The sequence below is a fragment of the Scylla paramamosain genome, chromosome 22 (assembly GCF_035594125.1).
Source record: "Scylla paramamosain isolate STU-SP2022 chromosome 22, ASM3559412v1, whole genome shotgun sequence".
NCBI classification, from domain to species: Eukaryota; Metazoa; Arthropoda; class Malacostraca; order Decapoda; family Portunidae; genus Scylla; species Scylla paramamosain.
Window position 1 is genome coordinate 2745001 of NC_087172.1, and position 14712 is coordinate 2759712.

Genomic DNA, 14712 nt, shown 5'->3' on the forward strand with positions numbered 1-14712 from the left:
ACACGCGACGGGAGAAGCCTTGGAGGGGTTGGAGCCGTGACGAGAGGCGAGGCGGAGGGGTTAGCAGGGTCAGTGTTTATCTAGTGGCCGGGAGAGGAGGATGTAACGCTGACGGTTCTGAGGGCACACTTCAACTTAGGGACGTGTTGCGGTACTGACGTGTATGGTGGTGCAAAATATCGTTGTCCAGCCATACTAGAGAGCTTTTCAGTCATCTGTGAGTGTTGTAAGGGAGTTTAAAGAAGAGATAGGAAGAAATTGGTTCTGATATTGTGGGACTGACGTGTTTAATACAAAATACCCTTGCCCAGCCAAACTAGAGAATTTTCTTGTCATCTGCGAGTGTTACATAAGAACATAAGAACATAAGAAATAAGGGAAGCTGCAAGAAGCGACCAGGCTTACACGTGGCAGTCCCTGTATGAAACACTCCTACCTATTTCCATCTGTTATCCCCATCCATAAACTTGTCTAATCTTCTCTTAAAGCTCTCTAGTGTCCTGGCACTAACTACATGATTACTGAGTCCGTTCCACTCATCTACCACTCTATTTGAGAACCAATTTTTTCCTATCTCCTTCCTAAACCTAAATTTTTCAAGCTTGAACCCGTTATTTCTTGTTCTACCTTGGTTGCTGATCCTAAGAATTTTGCTTACATCTCCCTTGTTATAACCCCTATACTATGTTGTAAGAGAGGATGTGTTGTTATGGAAAAGAGATAGGAATTACTTGGTTCTGAAATCATGGGGTAGATAAATGGAATCGACGAAAGAGATAGGAATGAATTTGTTCTGAAATAATGGGGTAGATGAACAGAATTGAGGAAAGAGGTAGAAGTAAATTAATTCTGAAACAGAGTGATAGAATGGAATAGAAGAGAGAGATAGGAAGGAATTCGTCCTCAAATAGAGTGGTAGATGAATGGAACAGAAGAAAACGGTAAGAAGGAAATGGTTCTCAAATAGAGTGGTTGAAGAACCGAACAGACTCAATAATTAAGTTGTTAGTGCCGAATCATTTCGAAACTTTAAAAGAAGATTACATATTTTTATGGACAAGGATGATAGGTGGAAATACGTAGATATGTTTCATGCAGGTACTGCCACGTGTAGGCCTGCATGACATCTTGCAGTTTCCGTTATCTTATTATGTTCTTATGTTAAAAACCTTTGCTTAATCAGACCAGAGATTTCATGTCTCTGAGTGTTATAAGAGATTGCAGTCTTGCCCAATTAAAGCAGAGATCTTTCCTGTCATACCCGAGTGTTATAAGACTGCACTGCTATACCATACCATCTAGCCCAGCCAAACCAGATACCCTCTGTCTGAGTGCTATAACAGAGATTACACACAGCCTTGCACAGTTAGAGCACATACCTTTCCTGTCTTTTGAGTGTTATAAGACTACATTGTTACACAGCCTTACCCAGTCAACAGAAAACATACTTCTTGATCATTAATCATTGTATCCTAATTCTCTGTCCTTTTATTTGTAGGAATGTCACAAGAGACTAGCGTTACTGCATTAATGAGACACTAGGTCGTCAGCGGGCAACACTCAGGCAGTGGAGGTCAGGTACAGCAGGTCCCCAGTGCAACATTAACGCAAAGGAGGATGGCGGGAGGCTGGGGCGCCGCGGGATTTTTGCTTCTCTCTTTCTGGGTGTTTGAGTCGTCAGGGCAAAACGTGACGTCGCAAATGGTGGTGGATTACGTTCAGTTCTACAAACACCGTGATGTATACGTGCTGGAACCAGGTAAACAACAACAACACAACAACAACAACAACAACAACAACAACAGACTTTGAATTACCTTTTTTCTCTCATTCCTAGTGTTTTATAATGAATTCAAATACAGCACTACGCAAAATTCATATACGATGAACGACACTCTCTCTCTCTCTCTCTCTCTCTCTCTCTCTCTCTCTCTCTCTCTCTCTCTCTCTCTCTCTCTCTCTCTCTCTCTCTCTCTACCTGTCTATCTATCTCTCCATATCTATCCATCTATCAATACATTTACCTTCCTTCCCACCAATCAATAAATCTTTCTATCTACCTCTAAATCTATTTCTCTCTCTACCCACCTACTTACCTACCTATGTATCTAATTACTCATTCCTTCCATTCCCCGAGGAGACGAGGGTGGAGAGACATGGGCTACCGACACTTTCCTCTCCCTAACCAGCCTCGGGGACACCTTCGTGGGCGTGGTGCCGCTGGCCAGTCCCCCGGCGACCCCAGGCTGGCCGCGGCACGCCATTGACCCCCTCATGGTGGCGCTGCTGCCCTCGCCCCGCCACGCCGTCATTCTCGGCCGCGTCAGTGTTTGTATTGCGTCACGTGATCACTCGAAGACCCATATTCAGAAATGATTCGCCGTCTCACTACAACTATTTTTAAATGCCACAGAGATGAATACCCGGGTTCACAATAGCGTTTATCCTGTTAATGACGTAGAAATCTTGTTCATCTGTCACTAGAACCATGTAAAAACACGTGTAAAATATTTGTAACTTTAAATAGTAAAGCTTTTTGAGTGTAGTTGCGATGCGGTGCAGAGGTGTTTCAGAATCTGATCCGAAAGTCCCTGTATTAAGACCATATGCTGGAAAACTTCCGCGCCACACCTATACTACTTTTAAAAGGCTCTAATTGAAGCTACAATGGTTTTTAAAGGTGTTTTTTTTCACGGCTTTGTTGACGGATTAACTAGATTTATCCATCATTAAAAGGAGTAACCGCCTTGATAACCCGGCTGATCATCTCTGTGGCACTTGCAAGCAGTCGTGGTGAGAGCAAAAATGTTTCCGAATGCGGGTCAGAGAGAGGGCGGTTAGGTGTAGCGAATTTTGTGCAGAACGTATGTACTTTTTTTGCTGTTCATTTTTACTCTTGTTTCCGGTTTTTTTATTTTTTTTTATTTGATGTTTTAATGATTTATTTTTTGCTATTTTTTTAATATTATTTTTATTTTTCGTGTTTAGGAAGTGATGTGCAATTCTCTCTCTCTCTCTCTCTCTCTCTCTCTCTCTCTCTCTCTCTCTCTCTCTCTCTCTCTCTCTCTCTCTCTCTCATCTTTTTAACGATTCGGTCTATTTTAACTATCGTATCTGGGAAAAAGTATGCAAGATAACACGCTCTCTCTCTCTCTCTCTCTCTCTCTCTCTCTCTCTCTCTCTCTCTCTCTCTCTCTCTCTCTCCCTTCAGATGTTCCCGCTGGCGCCCCGTCGCTGCTCTTGGCTCCTGCTGCTGCCTGACCCTGACATCACCACCTGGCTCCTCCCGCTCACTCTTCCCCTCGACACCAGGGTGAGTGCAAGGGTAAAAGTTCCTCTCTCTCTCTCTCTCTCTCTCTCTCTCTCTCTCTCTCTCTCTCTCTCTCTCTCTCTCTCTCTCTCTCACCCAGGCGCATTGTCTTCCATCCTCTCATTTTTTTTTTTTTCTCTCTCCCCTCTTACCTTCCTCTCCCATTCACACGTCATTTCATCTACCCTCCTTCCTTCTCTTCTCTCTCTTTCTCTCTCCCCTCTTTCTACTCCTATCACCTGTCCACCTTCACGTCCATCATTTCTCCCTCTCCCCTCTCCTTTCCCTCTCCCTTACACCTCATGAAAACTGCACGCCAGCTATCCAGTAAAGAGAGACACGGTTGTAAACACGCGAGGGTGAGAAAATGACGGTGCACGGCGGAGGAGCAACAACAACATTACAAGTTCATCTGTTAGTAAGTACTGCCTTTGTTAAGTTCTTACATGGAGAGACGGAAAGACAGCCAGATAGAAAGGACACTCACTCACTCACTCACTCAGTTGACGAACCATATTACAACAACAACGAACGACGAGATAAGACTGGATAAAAACGCTCATTACTCCTTAATTTTTCTCCTTCTTTCTTACTCTTCCTTTCCTGAATGCCGAAGGTTATATTCTGCTTTAGACAAACACGCCGTCAATAACCCAGTGAAAAGAATGGAGCTTGAAAGATGGGTAAAGAAAGCGCAAGACGTGGGGTGCATTAGCGCTTGAAGGCAGTGGGTTGGATGGGAAAGGTGAGGGCGAATTAGTAGAAGGAAGGAGTGGAAAAGAAGCTGAATGAGTAAGAGTAGTGAGTCAGTAGAAAATAAATAAGACAGTAAACACCGGAAAATTTAAACTAGTACTCCATTATTCATCCTCTTTACTGCCATTTATGTCTAGACACTAAACTCTCAACTCACAACACATTCATAGACAGCGTACAGATCCGAAATAAAACAACAAACACCAAGATTTAAGCAACTGTCAATTAAGTCTTTTACAATTCAGCTCTAAACTTACAACACAACATTTACATTCACTCACAGCACTCAAAACCAGACCACCGCACGAGGGAGGAGCTTTCCTTAACATGCAGGATAGGAACCTCACTCACGCTCCTTCGCTGCAGGTAACAGTGGCCACGCTTCCCCCTGAGGACTCCACTACCCCGCTGTGGCATGTGTACCAGGTGACACCCGCCATGGAGAAGAGAACGCTGCCTGCAGGTCGCTGGATTCCGCCCACGCTCCTAGATGACTCACACTTGGATGCGTTCAGGAAGGAGGTGCCGGCCACGGAGAGAGTGGAGGAGAGGCGGGTGACCTACGGCCGCATGGTGGCGGTGGTGGGTGACCCGCTGCTGCGCCGGACTGACCTGACTGGCCTGCGCCTCGCCTGCACCACTGTGAACGTAAGCAGCCTCAATGGTACACTTGGGAATTCTTATCGTGTTTGTATGTTGCCTCCTGCCCAAAATTGGAACCGTTTCAGAGGAGCATCAGAAGTTTAATAAATGAATAAATAAATTGGTCAACTTTCTCGGTGCTCCTCCTGTTTCTATACTGCCTCCTATCTAAAATTCAACAGTTTCAGAGGAGCTTCAAGACACTTTAAGAAAAGTAAGCTAGCAAACTTTCTAGGTTCTCCTGTTTCTGTCTTGGGAGCGGCATTGTAAGAGAGATTTTTCTCCTTTACCGTTATTTTCTGTCCCCTTGGCTGTTCTCCTTCACATAAAAAAAAAATAAACAAAAAGTCCAAAGCAGCACACACCCACGCCACGCACCTTTTTTCCACGCCACAGACTTTCTTCATACTCTACACGCCCTCTTCCTGCACGACATATCCTCCTATCCCACATATCCTAAGTGCCCGCCCGCCTCACACACCATCCATTCCTCCCGTATTCATTCCATTCCACAGCGCCCCATCCATTCCACACACTTTCACTGCTCTTCTGTTTCCCCGAATAAAAACTGTAAAATTTTCAACAATAGCAATTACTCATGACGTCATTGCCACTCGCGCATCACTAACAGAAAAGGATATGGACGTAACTGTGTTTTATGGTGAGTGCATCTATAGATCATATTTTGAAACGCTTCTGCGCCGCACATCCACTACTTTCAAAAGGCTCTACTAGTTGACGTCACATGGGTTTTTAAGAGTTTTTTTTTTTTATGGTTCTAGTGATAGATAACAAAATTTCTACTTTATGAACGGGAGAAACACTTGAAAACCCAGTTGATCATCTTTGTGGCCTTTGAAAGTAGTTGTGGCGAGAGAGCAAAGTGTTTCTTAAGATGGGCACGTCTCATCCCACGCCGCTGTGTCCCCGCCAGGAGTCCCCGCACACCATCCTCACTACCCACAGCAACGGTACGTTCTCCGTTACCGGCATATTCGGGGGCGTTGTCTCCAGCCTTCAGGAGATCACGAACTTCACGTGAGTTGCTTCTTCTGTGTGTGTGTGTGTGTGTGTGTGTGTGTGTGTGTGTGTGTTTATGCCCAATACATGACCAATTAAGCACAGTACAGACACCGAGGCAGCAGTTCCGTCACATTTTAAAACTCGACTTTCCGTCAATCACGCGCGACTGACCTGCTAATCTGCTAACACGCTAACCCGCTAAACCGTTAACCCGACCTCGCCAGGTGCTCGTGCCGGCCCTCGCGTGACGGGCAGTGGGGCAGCCTGAAGGACGGGCGCTGGACGGGCATGGTGGGGGACGTGGTGGACGGCGTGGCGGATATGGCTGTGGCTTCGCTGGATATCACACCAGAACGCAGCGTGGCGGTAGACTTCCTGCTCCCGATCTCTCACACTAGGTATGCTGTTTCTCCTCCCTCTTCTGTGTTGGCCCGTATTCTGAAACTCTTTGTTCTCTCACACCACGACTATTTTCAAAGGCAATGGGGATGATTAACCGGTTCACAAACGCTTTGTCTCTCACCACGACCATTTTCCAAAGCCACAGAGATGAAGAGCCGAATTTTCAAGAGTTCCTCCTCTTCATAATGTAGAAATATTGTTAATTTGTCGCTAGATCCGTAAAAACATCCTTACAAATACGTTTCACTTCAGTTAGAGTCTTTTGAAAGTAAAGTAAGTGTTTCAGAATATAGTCCCTAAATTGTCAGTGAGGTTTTGAATGTCTAACCGGTTCAGAGAAGCATCAAGACACCTCAAAACAAGTAAATTGTCCAACTCACCCGGTTCTCCATGTTTCTTTCCAGGGAACAGCAATGTAAGCGAGTCTTTTTCTCGTTTTCCGTTATTTTCTTTTATGTCCTCGGCTTGACTTGTTGACATAAAATGAAATAGAATAAAAAAAAAAATCACAACTCACACCCGTCCCTTCAGACTTCATAACGGGACTTAAGTTTTCATGAGGATGCCCCTAAGGCCCGTATTCTTAAGCGCTCTATTCTCTCATCGCGACAACTTTCAGAGGCAACAAAGTGAATTAATCAGGTTCTCATAACTATTTTCCCCCGCTTGGTACTGTAATCACGAAGCACATTTTTGAAAACCCCAGTGACTTCCACTGAAACCTGGTAGAAGTTATCGAGATGAGACGCTGAAGTGTTTGAGAATACAGTCCAGCGTTCTAATTGCTTTGAGGGGGCGTGTCGGGGCCTTGTAATGGATCGCAACCTCTTGTTCACTGGATCGCCACATCGTAGACAGACTTATAAACAAGTGAACTGCAATAATGTGTGTGTGTGTGTGTGTGTGTGTGTGTGTGTGTGTGTGTGTGTGTGTGTGTGTGTGTGTGTGTGTGTGTGTGTGGAGAGTGAGAAAGACACGATAGAATGGACGTCCAGACCCGTGAAGGCAGTAAATATAATCTAACCGGATCGTGATGAAAAAAAGTTTGAGTAGAACGCGTGTCGTGGCGCCGCAGGTACAAAATGGTGGTGAAGCGGCCCTCCAACAGCGACCTGATGTGGGGCACGTACATCAAGGAGTTTAGCGGGCATGTGTGGGCAGTCCTGGGCAGCACGGCGGTGGCTCTCATGCTTGCCATGCACGGCACCACGGCCATCATGGAGCAGGGCACGGAGCGACTGTCCCTTCTAGAAAGCTTCAGTGTTGTCATGGGCGCCCTCTGTGGCCAGGGTGAGTCCAAAGACTGTATATATATATCTCTTGTATAATCTTTAGGGGGAGTCGCGCGAGCAAGAACCCCTTCACACACACACACACACACACACACACACACACACACACACACACACACAGGTAAAACATATAGCACCACTTCATTTCCACCAACGCACGTCAAGATAACACAACACTTTCCCGCCACACTCCCCGGACCGCCGCCAGGATGCAGCACTCCGCCGCGCACGGCCCCCGCCAGGCTGGTGCTGCTGACCACGCTGGTGCTGCACGTGGTGGTCCAGGCACACTACACCAGCAACCTGGCCTCCTCCCTGGCGGTGGGGCCCCTCATGCCATCCTTCTCCACCATCCGGGGCGTCCTTGCCGAGCCGGGACTCTCCTTCGGCCTGATGCGAGAGACGGCGATGGTGGAGTACCTCAAGGTAAGCCGCCGCACCAAGGCTCAATTCAATTATATTTTATGTAGGACAGGGTGGAATCAAAAGCTTTTTGTCTCATCAACTCTTCTCTAACTGACTGTCTTCAGCCTCTTTTCTCATCGCCGCAATGTTGCATCTCTAGCTATCTTCTACCGCTAATTTCATGCTAACTGCTCTTCTGATCTTGCTAACTGCATGCCTCCCCTCCTCCCGCGGCCTCGCTGCACAAGACTTTCTTCTTTCTCTCACCCCTATTCTGTCCACCTCTCTAATGCAAGAGTTAACCAGTATTCTCAATCATTCATCCCTTTCTCTGATAAACTTTGGAACTCCCTGCCTGCTTTTGTATTTCCACCTTCCTATGACTTGAATTCCCTCAAGAGGGAGATTTGAAGACACATATCCTTCAATTTTTGACTACCGCTTTGGACCCTTTTCTGGGACTGGTATCTCAGTGGGCTTTTTTTTTTTTTTTTTTGGATTTTTGTTGCCCTTGGCCAGTGTCCCTCCTACATAAAAAGAAAAAAAAAGGTGGGGGGAGCACTGGCCAAGGGCAACAAAAAAGTACGAAAAAAAAAAAGGCTCATTGAGAGTGCCAGCTCCTAAAGTGAGGTCAAAAGAATCACATAAAATTGGAGGATAAGTTCACTGAAACCTCGCTCTTATAAAGGAGAAGTGGGGTGAAGAGAAAACAAGTGTGTGTAACGTTAAGAAGAAAAAAATGGAGAAAAGGAGAGTATTAAGAATAAGATAGTGCTTCCATTTTCCTTGGACAGCATTCTCAAGCGTTTCGCTGTCTTTCCTCAACTACTTAATGGATTTATCGGTGTTTTCTGGGCCCAGAGATAGCTAGATCCACTCGATCCAGGGTATAGGATTTCTTAAGGAAACCGGGCAAAAGCACACACACAATATATTCCTGAGCTTAAAGGCGAAGCACACAATGGCACTCACAGTATGGTACTAATGCACTACAGCACTCGATAAGTGCAGAAAGCGATACACTTACAGGCCCAAGATAACACACTATAGTCCGGAAGACGTTGCATTCATCACTGCAAGACGCCAGCTGCCACACAGTGAAAGCAGGACACCAGGTGTGGAGCCACGCAGCGCTGAATTACTGAAGGCAGCGTCGCCGGACCAGGCAGGAGTAGCGAAGACGCCGACATGAAGCAGCAGAAGTTGAAGAATGTAACCACAGGAACAGCGTAGACATTAACTGGAGGTGCATACTGCAGAAGACGCTGAAGGACTATGCCAGGAACCAGATAAAGTGCAGCAGAGGCACACACCACAACTGTAGCAAACTGCAGCAGGAAGAACACAGGAGGCGAAGAGACTGGCCACACTGCAGAAGGCGAGGAAGAAGAAGCAGGTGGTGAAGCTGGAGTAGATGCGCTGGTGAACTCATGGATAAGCAGTAAAACAGCAGCTTTGGTGATCACGGCATAGATAAAGGGGCGGGGCGCAAGATAACAGGTTGCCTGAAGAGCGCTGTGTCATGTGGGGGCGGGACAGTCTTAACAGCCCACGCGGCTGCTACGTAAACCTTGAAGTAGCGAGCCGTCTCTTGCTAAAATCTTCATGTAGTATCCCACCGTTGCCACCAGTATTGCAGTGGATTGCTTGGCGAGACTCCAAAATTGTCCCCTGCTTCATAAAATACCGAACGAGTTCATGAACGGCTTAAAACGGTTTACTTGCGCGGCGAATCAAGTGAAGGTAACAACACTCACCACTCAGGCGACAGCTGTTAGTAGAGCTCCTGGCGATACCTGCAGGCCTGGAGGCGTCCCTGGGAACAAAACCAAAGCATTTATTATTATCATTAGTAGTAATAGCAGTTAGCGTGCTAAATTTTGTTTCTAGCTTCCACCTGTGTGTTGCCTAATTCTCTCTCTCTCTCTCTCTCTCTCTCTCTCTCTCTCTCTCTCTCTCTCTAGAAAACCACTACCTAACCCACGATATAATCCCCACCACAATATAATCTCCATAATCTTAGAGGTGCAATCATTCATCCCATTTTCACTCACAAATATATTAATAGCCTCCATTCACCCCACCACATACACTCGCACAGCTCGCCACCACAATGGTCCCACACCTCACCCTCACACGCACCACCACAATAGTCATCCCCACCACATACAATATCCACACCTACCCTACATATACACACAATATTACCATACCATACCAAACAGTCTTTCATATTCTCCGCAACAAATAATAGTTGTCATAGATTATACCTTTCTTTTCCTTTACCACGTAGCTACTCTCTCTCTCTCTCTCTCTCTCTCTCTCTCTCTCTCTCTCTCTCTCTCTCTCATTAATCAAACAGCCTAATTAGGATCTACATACCCTTTGCTGTTACTGCCTCATACACACAGCACAACATCAGACTTGTATTCTTAAACGCTATGTTCCTTCATCAGGAGGACTTTCAAAGACTAGAATTTTTTTTTTTTATCCGTGTTTTCCCCACTAGCAATGTAGAATTCTTGCTAAATTATTGGAACTTCCCCAAGAATACAATGGTCAGTCTCACATAACTAATAGACAAAATATGCACTTCACAATCTTACAATCTTCACGCTGTTCTCTCACAAAGACAGCATTGCTCACACGTGTTCTTGGAAACATGAAAAATACCATAAAACACAGCCTGACATAACCCTTACCTACCTCGTTTTGACCTCGTGCACTGCCTCAACCACCACTGCTGCTGAAGGAAGCTAAAAGGGCTAATTTCCTTCCTTACAATCAAGAAACACAAACACAGCTTAACCTTTACCTACCTCCTTAGTTGTGATCCGTGCGCTGCCTAGACTCTAAGCTTCCTTTTGGTTGTAGTCAATCCCGGGCTACACTCAGGGAAGCTGGATATCCTTAAGCTTCCTTGGCCTCACTGGTTAACTTCTGGGCAACGCAACAGGGCCCACAATACTTCACTGTCCCACTGCACTCCAGGCATCACTCTAACTTTTAACCACGCAGCACATGCCAAGAAACGTACATATCACCAATGACTTTTGATATCACTCTTAGCATACACTGTCTGCCGCGCCGCATAACGATAGGTAACAGCCACTTATTGCACTACTTTAGAATTACTTTACCACATAGCACACCTCGAAAAGCCCACTGTGTAGCACCATTAGCACACACAAACGCACACAGTCTCCCACCCCACAGAACGCACAATAACAGGGCCACTTACTTAAAACACCGCTTTAGAATTACTTTACCACGTAGCACACGCCAAGGAAAGCATATCATCCTTAGCACAAGCCACCCCAGCATGCGAAACACTAAGTAACGCGCCAGTTCTCCACATCGCAAGCACGCCGAACACTCGCTTCTCTGGTTAGTGAAGTACTGATGACTGGCCCTTTGAAACTCAACGTCCAAACCCGCCCTCCCTGTAACTAGCGAACCACCCTTGCCTTGTTCAATGGGAAATCATATTCTGAAACCAATCTGCGCCAGATCGCCAATACTTTTTAAGGCTCTAGTTGAAATTACATGAGTTTTCTTTTTTTTTATGGTTTTAATGACAGATTAACAATATTTTTACATTATTAACTGGAGAAAAGCCTTAGTAACTGGTGAACCATCCTTAAGTATTTATTTGTGACGTCATACTAGATCGGTGATTAAACTAGTTTGTTATAAGTGTGTATGTGTCCTCTCTTGGCGTCTTGGAACCATCATTATTACAGTATATTATTTTAACATGTGGAGGAGGAAACTAGCCATGCACAAAGATAGAAAAGAAGGGGAAAAAAAAGTGCTGCAATTACGTTTTCCTAAAAAAATAAGTAATGAAACATATAAGTAAAAAAAAAAAAAAAACACACACATTTCACACACTATTCTCAGCACAACTTACAATGAATTAAAACAACCCATGCCTTGGAGACCCCATTGAAGAGAGCCTGATTTTTATAATGTATGCAGCGAACTAATGAAGCAAGGCGTGAGACTGAACATGAAAGATCACCTGAAAATACAAGACTCCAGTCTCACTCACCTAAATGCCACCCCAGTCTCTCTCACCCAAAGATCTCCCCATCCTAGTCTCTCTCAGGCTAAGATCTCCCCACCCCAGTTTTTTTTTTTTTTCCACCTCAAGATCCACCTCTCTCTCTCTCTCTCTCATCTTTATAATCACTGTATAAGAGAACACGTAAGCTTATAAATTTTTCCCCACATTCAGTATCACCACACAGGGATAACTGTTAAAGATAAGTCACTGGAGGAAGGAAGACATGTGAAGAAAGGAAACGAGACAGATAATAAGTAACACTCATTTTTACCCCTTTTCCTCTCTCTTTCTACAACTTTGTGCATCATTGCCATTACCAGTCCTATTGTAGTTCACTTAGCTTTTAAAAATTTAGATGTGCTACTGATGACCTAAGGTGAAACTGCTTGCTTCCCTTTGCCTTGGTTAGACATTGAGCTCTTGTGATGTTCTAAACCAGAGACTGCACTGAATTTTGGGACATTTCTAGGACATTTAGAATTCAGTGGTAATATAAACAAGGATATAAGAACGTGAGTTTATTCATGTGTGGTTTTGCTTTATAGAGGAGGAAGCTGTAAGGTGAAATTAATCAGGAATAAACTTCTGTGTTCTATGCCTTTGTTTCCATCACTACTGGACTCTGCACCAAATCTGTAAAACTGCTGCTCTTGGGACACACACACACACACACACACACACACACACACACACACACACACATACACACACACACACACATACACACACACACACTGACCATAGGCTACTTGTATACAGTGGCTTACAAACTGATTGATAAAGGAATGCAAAGAAAAAATAATAATTACATAGGAAAATAAAATTAAATCATCAGCAGCATAGCATTCTCTCTCTCTCTCTCTCTCTCTCTCTCTCTCTCTCTCTCTCTCTCTCTCTCTCTCTCTCTCTCTCTCTCTCTCTCTCTCTCTCTCTCTCTCTCTCTCTCTCTCTCTCTCTCTCTCTCTCAACATTACTTTGTTACCCTTATCACACAAAGCACCATACTGTAGTGTCCAGAGCCAAGGCCAACTATGGCAATCATTATGACCCATCATAGTATTATGGCAAAAAGTTGTGTACCTTTCAGTGTCCCATTGTTGGGTGTGTCTTCAATAATTCATCTTTCACACAAGCTTAATGTCAATTTTTGTGTTTCAAAAACACACAAAAATGTTTAGGTTGTTACATTAATAAAACATCTCGTTGTTGTGACACCAAGAAAAGTTAGATTTAAAAAAAGAGATAGGAAGGAATTGGTGTTCAAATAGTATAGTAGATGAATGGAATAGACTCAGTACTCAAGTTGCTAGTGGTGAGTCATTAGGGAATTCTAAAAGAAGATTAGACAATTTCATGAATGAAGATAATATGCGGAAATAGGTAGATAGATATGTTTCATACAGGGACTTCCATATGTAGGCCTGGTGGCTTCTTGCAGCTTCCCATATTTTCTTATCTAAAAAGTACTCAACCATTTCAACTTTCAGAGCTCCAGTGACCAGTATCACCAAGCTGCCTACAGTAAGCTGATGGCCAGGGACAGCCTCATGGTGGGCACATCAGCAGAGGGTGTATCCAAGACTCTTCAGGAGAAATATGTCTACATGGACACTGATCTCTTTATTTACTCTAACATTGACTGCCGCCACTATGTCCTGCCAGGCTCAGAATTCAGGGCCTTCACATCCATTGCATTCAAGAAAGGCTCTCCACTCGTCCCCATCCTGAATAGCATGTGTGTATACCTTGAAATTTGTTATGTAAGAGGGGTACTGGCATAGGGTAATAAAAGAATGATAAGAAAAAGGCCCACTACCTCTTCTTGGCTCTGTTCTTTGGGATGACAGTTAATGAGGGTTTCATAAGTGCTGTTCAGGTATCTTGGTACTTTCTCAAAGGGATAACATTAATGTTTGAGCAAACTGGGATGGAAAATAGGGATAGTATAGTTCAATTAGGAAAAATTACATATTCAGAGGAAGTGTGATATGTATGTTTGCAATAGGTATTAAATGATAGTAGAAACAGTAGCAGTAATGAATAGGAAAGGAAGGAGTAGAAAACTGGTTGAAAAAAGTCACTGGAAGGAGGAAGACAGGAAAAGAAAGGATATGAAGCCAATCAAAAAATAATAATAGTAACAGTGAATTTGAGATAAGAAAGGAGAGGAGGAGAAGCAGGAAGAGAAGACAGATTAAACAAAAATAAATCACTGGAAGCAGGAAGGAAAGCAAATACAGGAAATTAAGGAAAGAATAAGTAGCACCCTTTTATTTCTACCCCTCTCTCTCTCTAGACTACTGAAGATGAAGGGTGGTGGCTTGATAAAGAAGATCCAGATGTCCTGGGTGCCACGGCCTGAGAAGTGTGACCAAAACACCACCTCACCCATTCGTCTGGCTGCCATCACTGCACCCCTTGTGGGACTCCTGCTTGCCATAATACTCTCTCTCTGTTGCTGCTCCCTTGAACACTCCATCATCCCTAAGGTCTCCCAAAGGTCACATGGCCCAATGTCCACTTTGGGTTGTAGGGACACTGCCAAGCCACCTAAAACAGGGCATGGAAACTCGAGGACATGGCAGGAAGTTGTGAAAAATTACTTAAATCTTCCGAAAAGAGGTGGCCTTGAGAGGGAAACTGTGATGCCTTCAAATCGTATTTTGAAATATGTACTGAGGAATTAAGGGTTACGTGATGGGAGGGGAGCAGCCAAGGAAGAACATCACAGCAGGAGACTTGAAGTACACAGCTCTTCACCAGTTGAGTCATTTTGAGCACCTTGACTTGTGAGGTGTTGACTCACCTCTGCC

General features: G+C 44.5%; 2 protein-coding genes across 5 annotated transcripts in view; one reads left to right on the plus strand and one right to left on the minus strand.

Moving 5' to 3' along the window:
• LOC135111425 (histidine-rich glycoprotein-like) overlaps positions 1–11216 on the minus strand; it is a 94528-nt gene extending 83312 nt beyond the window's left edge. Inside the window, exons 1-2 of one of the 2 annotated variants that reach the window (XM_064024699.1) lie at positions 10650–11216; positions 9588–9646 (exon numbers count right to left, since the gene is read on the minus strand). The gene's annotated coding sequence lies outside the window, so the exon portion shown is untranslated. The remainder of the gene's footprint in view (positions 1–9587; positions 9647–10649) is intronic. The other variant, XM_064024700.1, reaches the window with a different exon arrangement.
• The window catches only part of LOC135111423 (probable glutamate receptor), a 14902-nt gene extending 190 nt beyond the window's left edge, over positions 1–14712 (plus strand). Inside the window, exons 1-11 of one of the 3 annotated variants that reach the window (XM_064024696.1) lie at positions 1–217; positions 1499–1759; positions 2141–2322; positions 3212–3313; positions 4433–4714; positions 5643–5746; positions 5956–6129; positions 7209–7423; positions 7634–7851; positions 13387–13634; positions 14196–14712. The exon at positions 1–217 is cut by the window's left edge and continues 190 nt beyond it. In XM_064024696.1, the coding sequence (XP_063880766.1) occupies positions 1618–1759; positions 2141–2322; positions 3212–3313; positions 4433–4714; positions 5643–5746; positions 5956–6129; positions 7209–7423; positions 7634–7851; positions 13387–13634; positions 14196–14586 (2058 nt within the window). In that variant the 5' untranslated portion in view covers positions 1–217; positions 1499–1617 and the 3' untranslated portion in view covers positions 14587–14712. Of the gene's footprint in view, positions 218–1498; positions 1760–2137; positions 2323–3211; positions 3314–4432; positions 4715–5642; positions 5747–5955; positions 6130–7208; positions 7424–7633; positions 7852–13386; positions 13635–14195 lie in introns of all 3 variants that reach the window. The other 2 variants (XM_064024694.1, XM_064024695.1) reach the window with 2 other exon arrangements.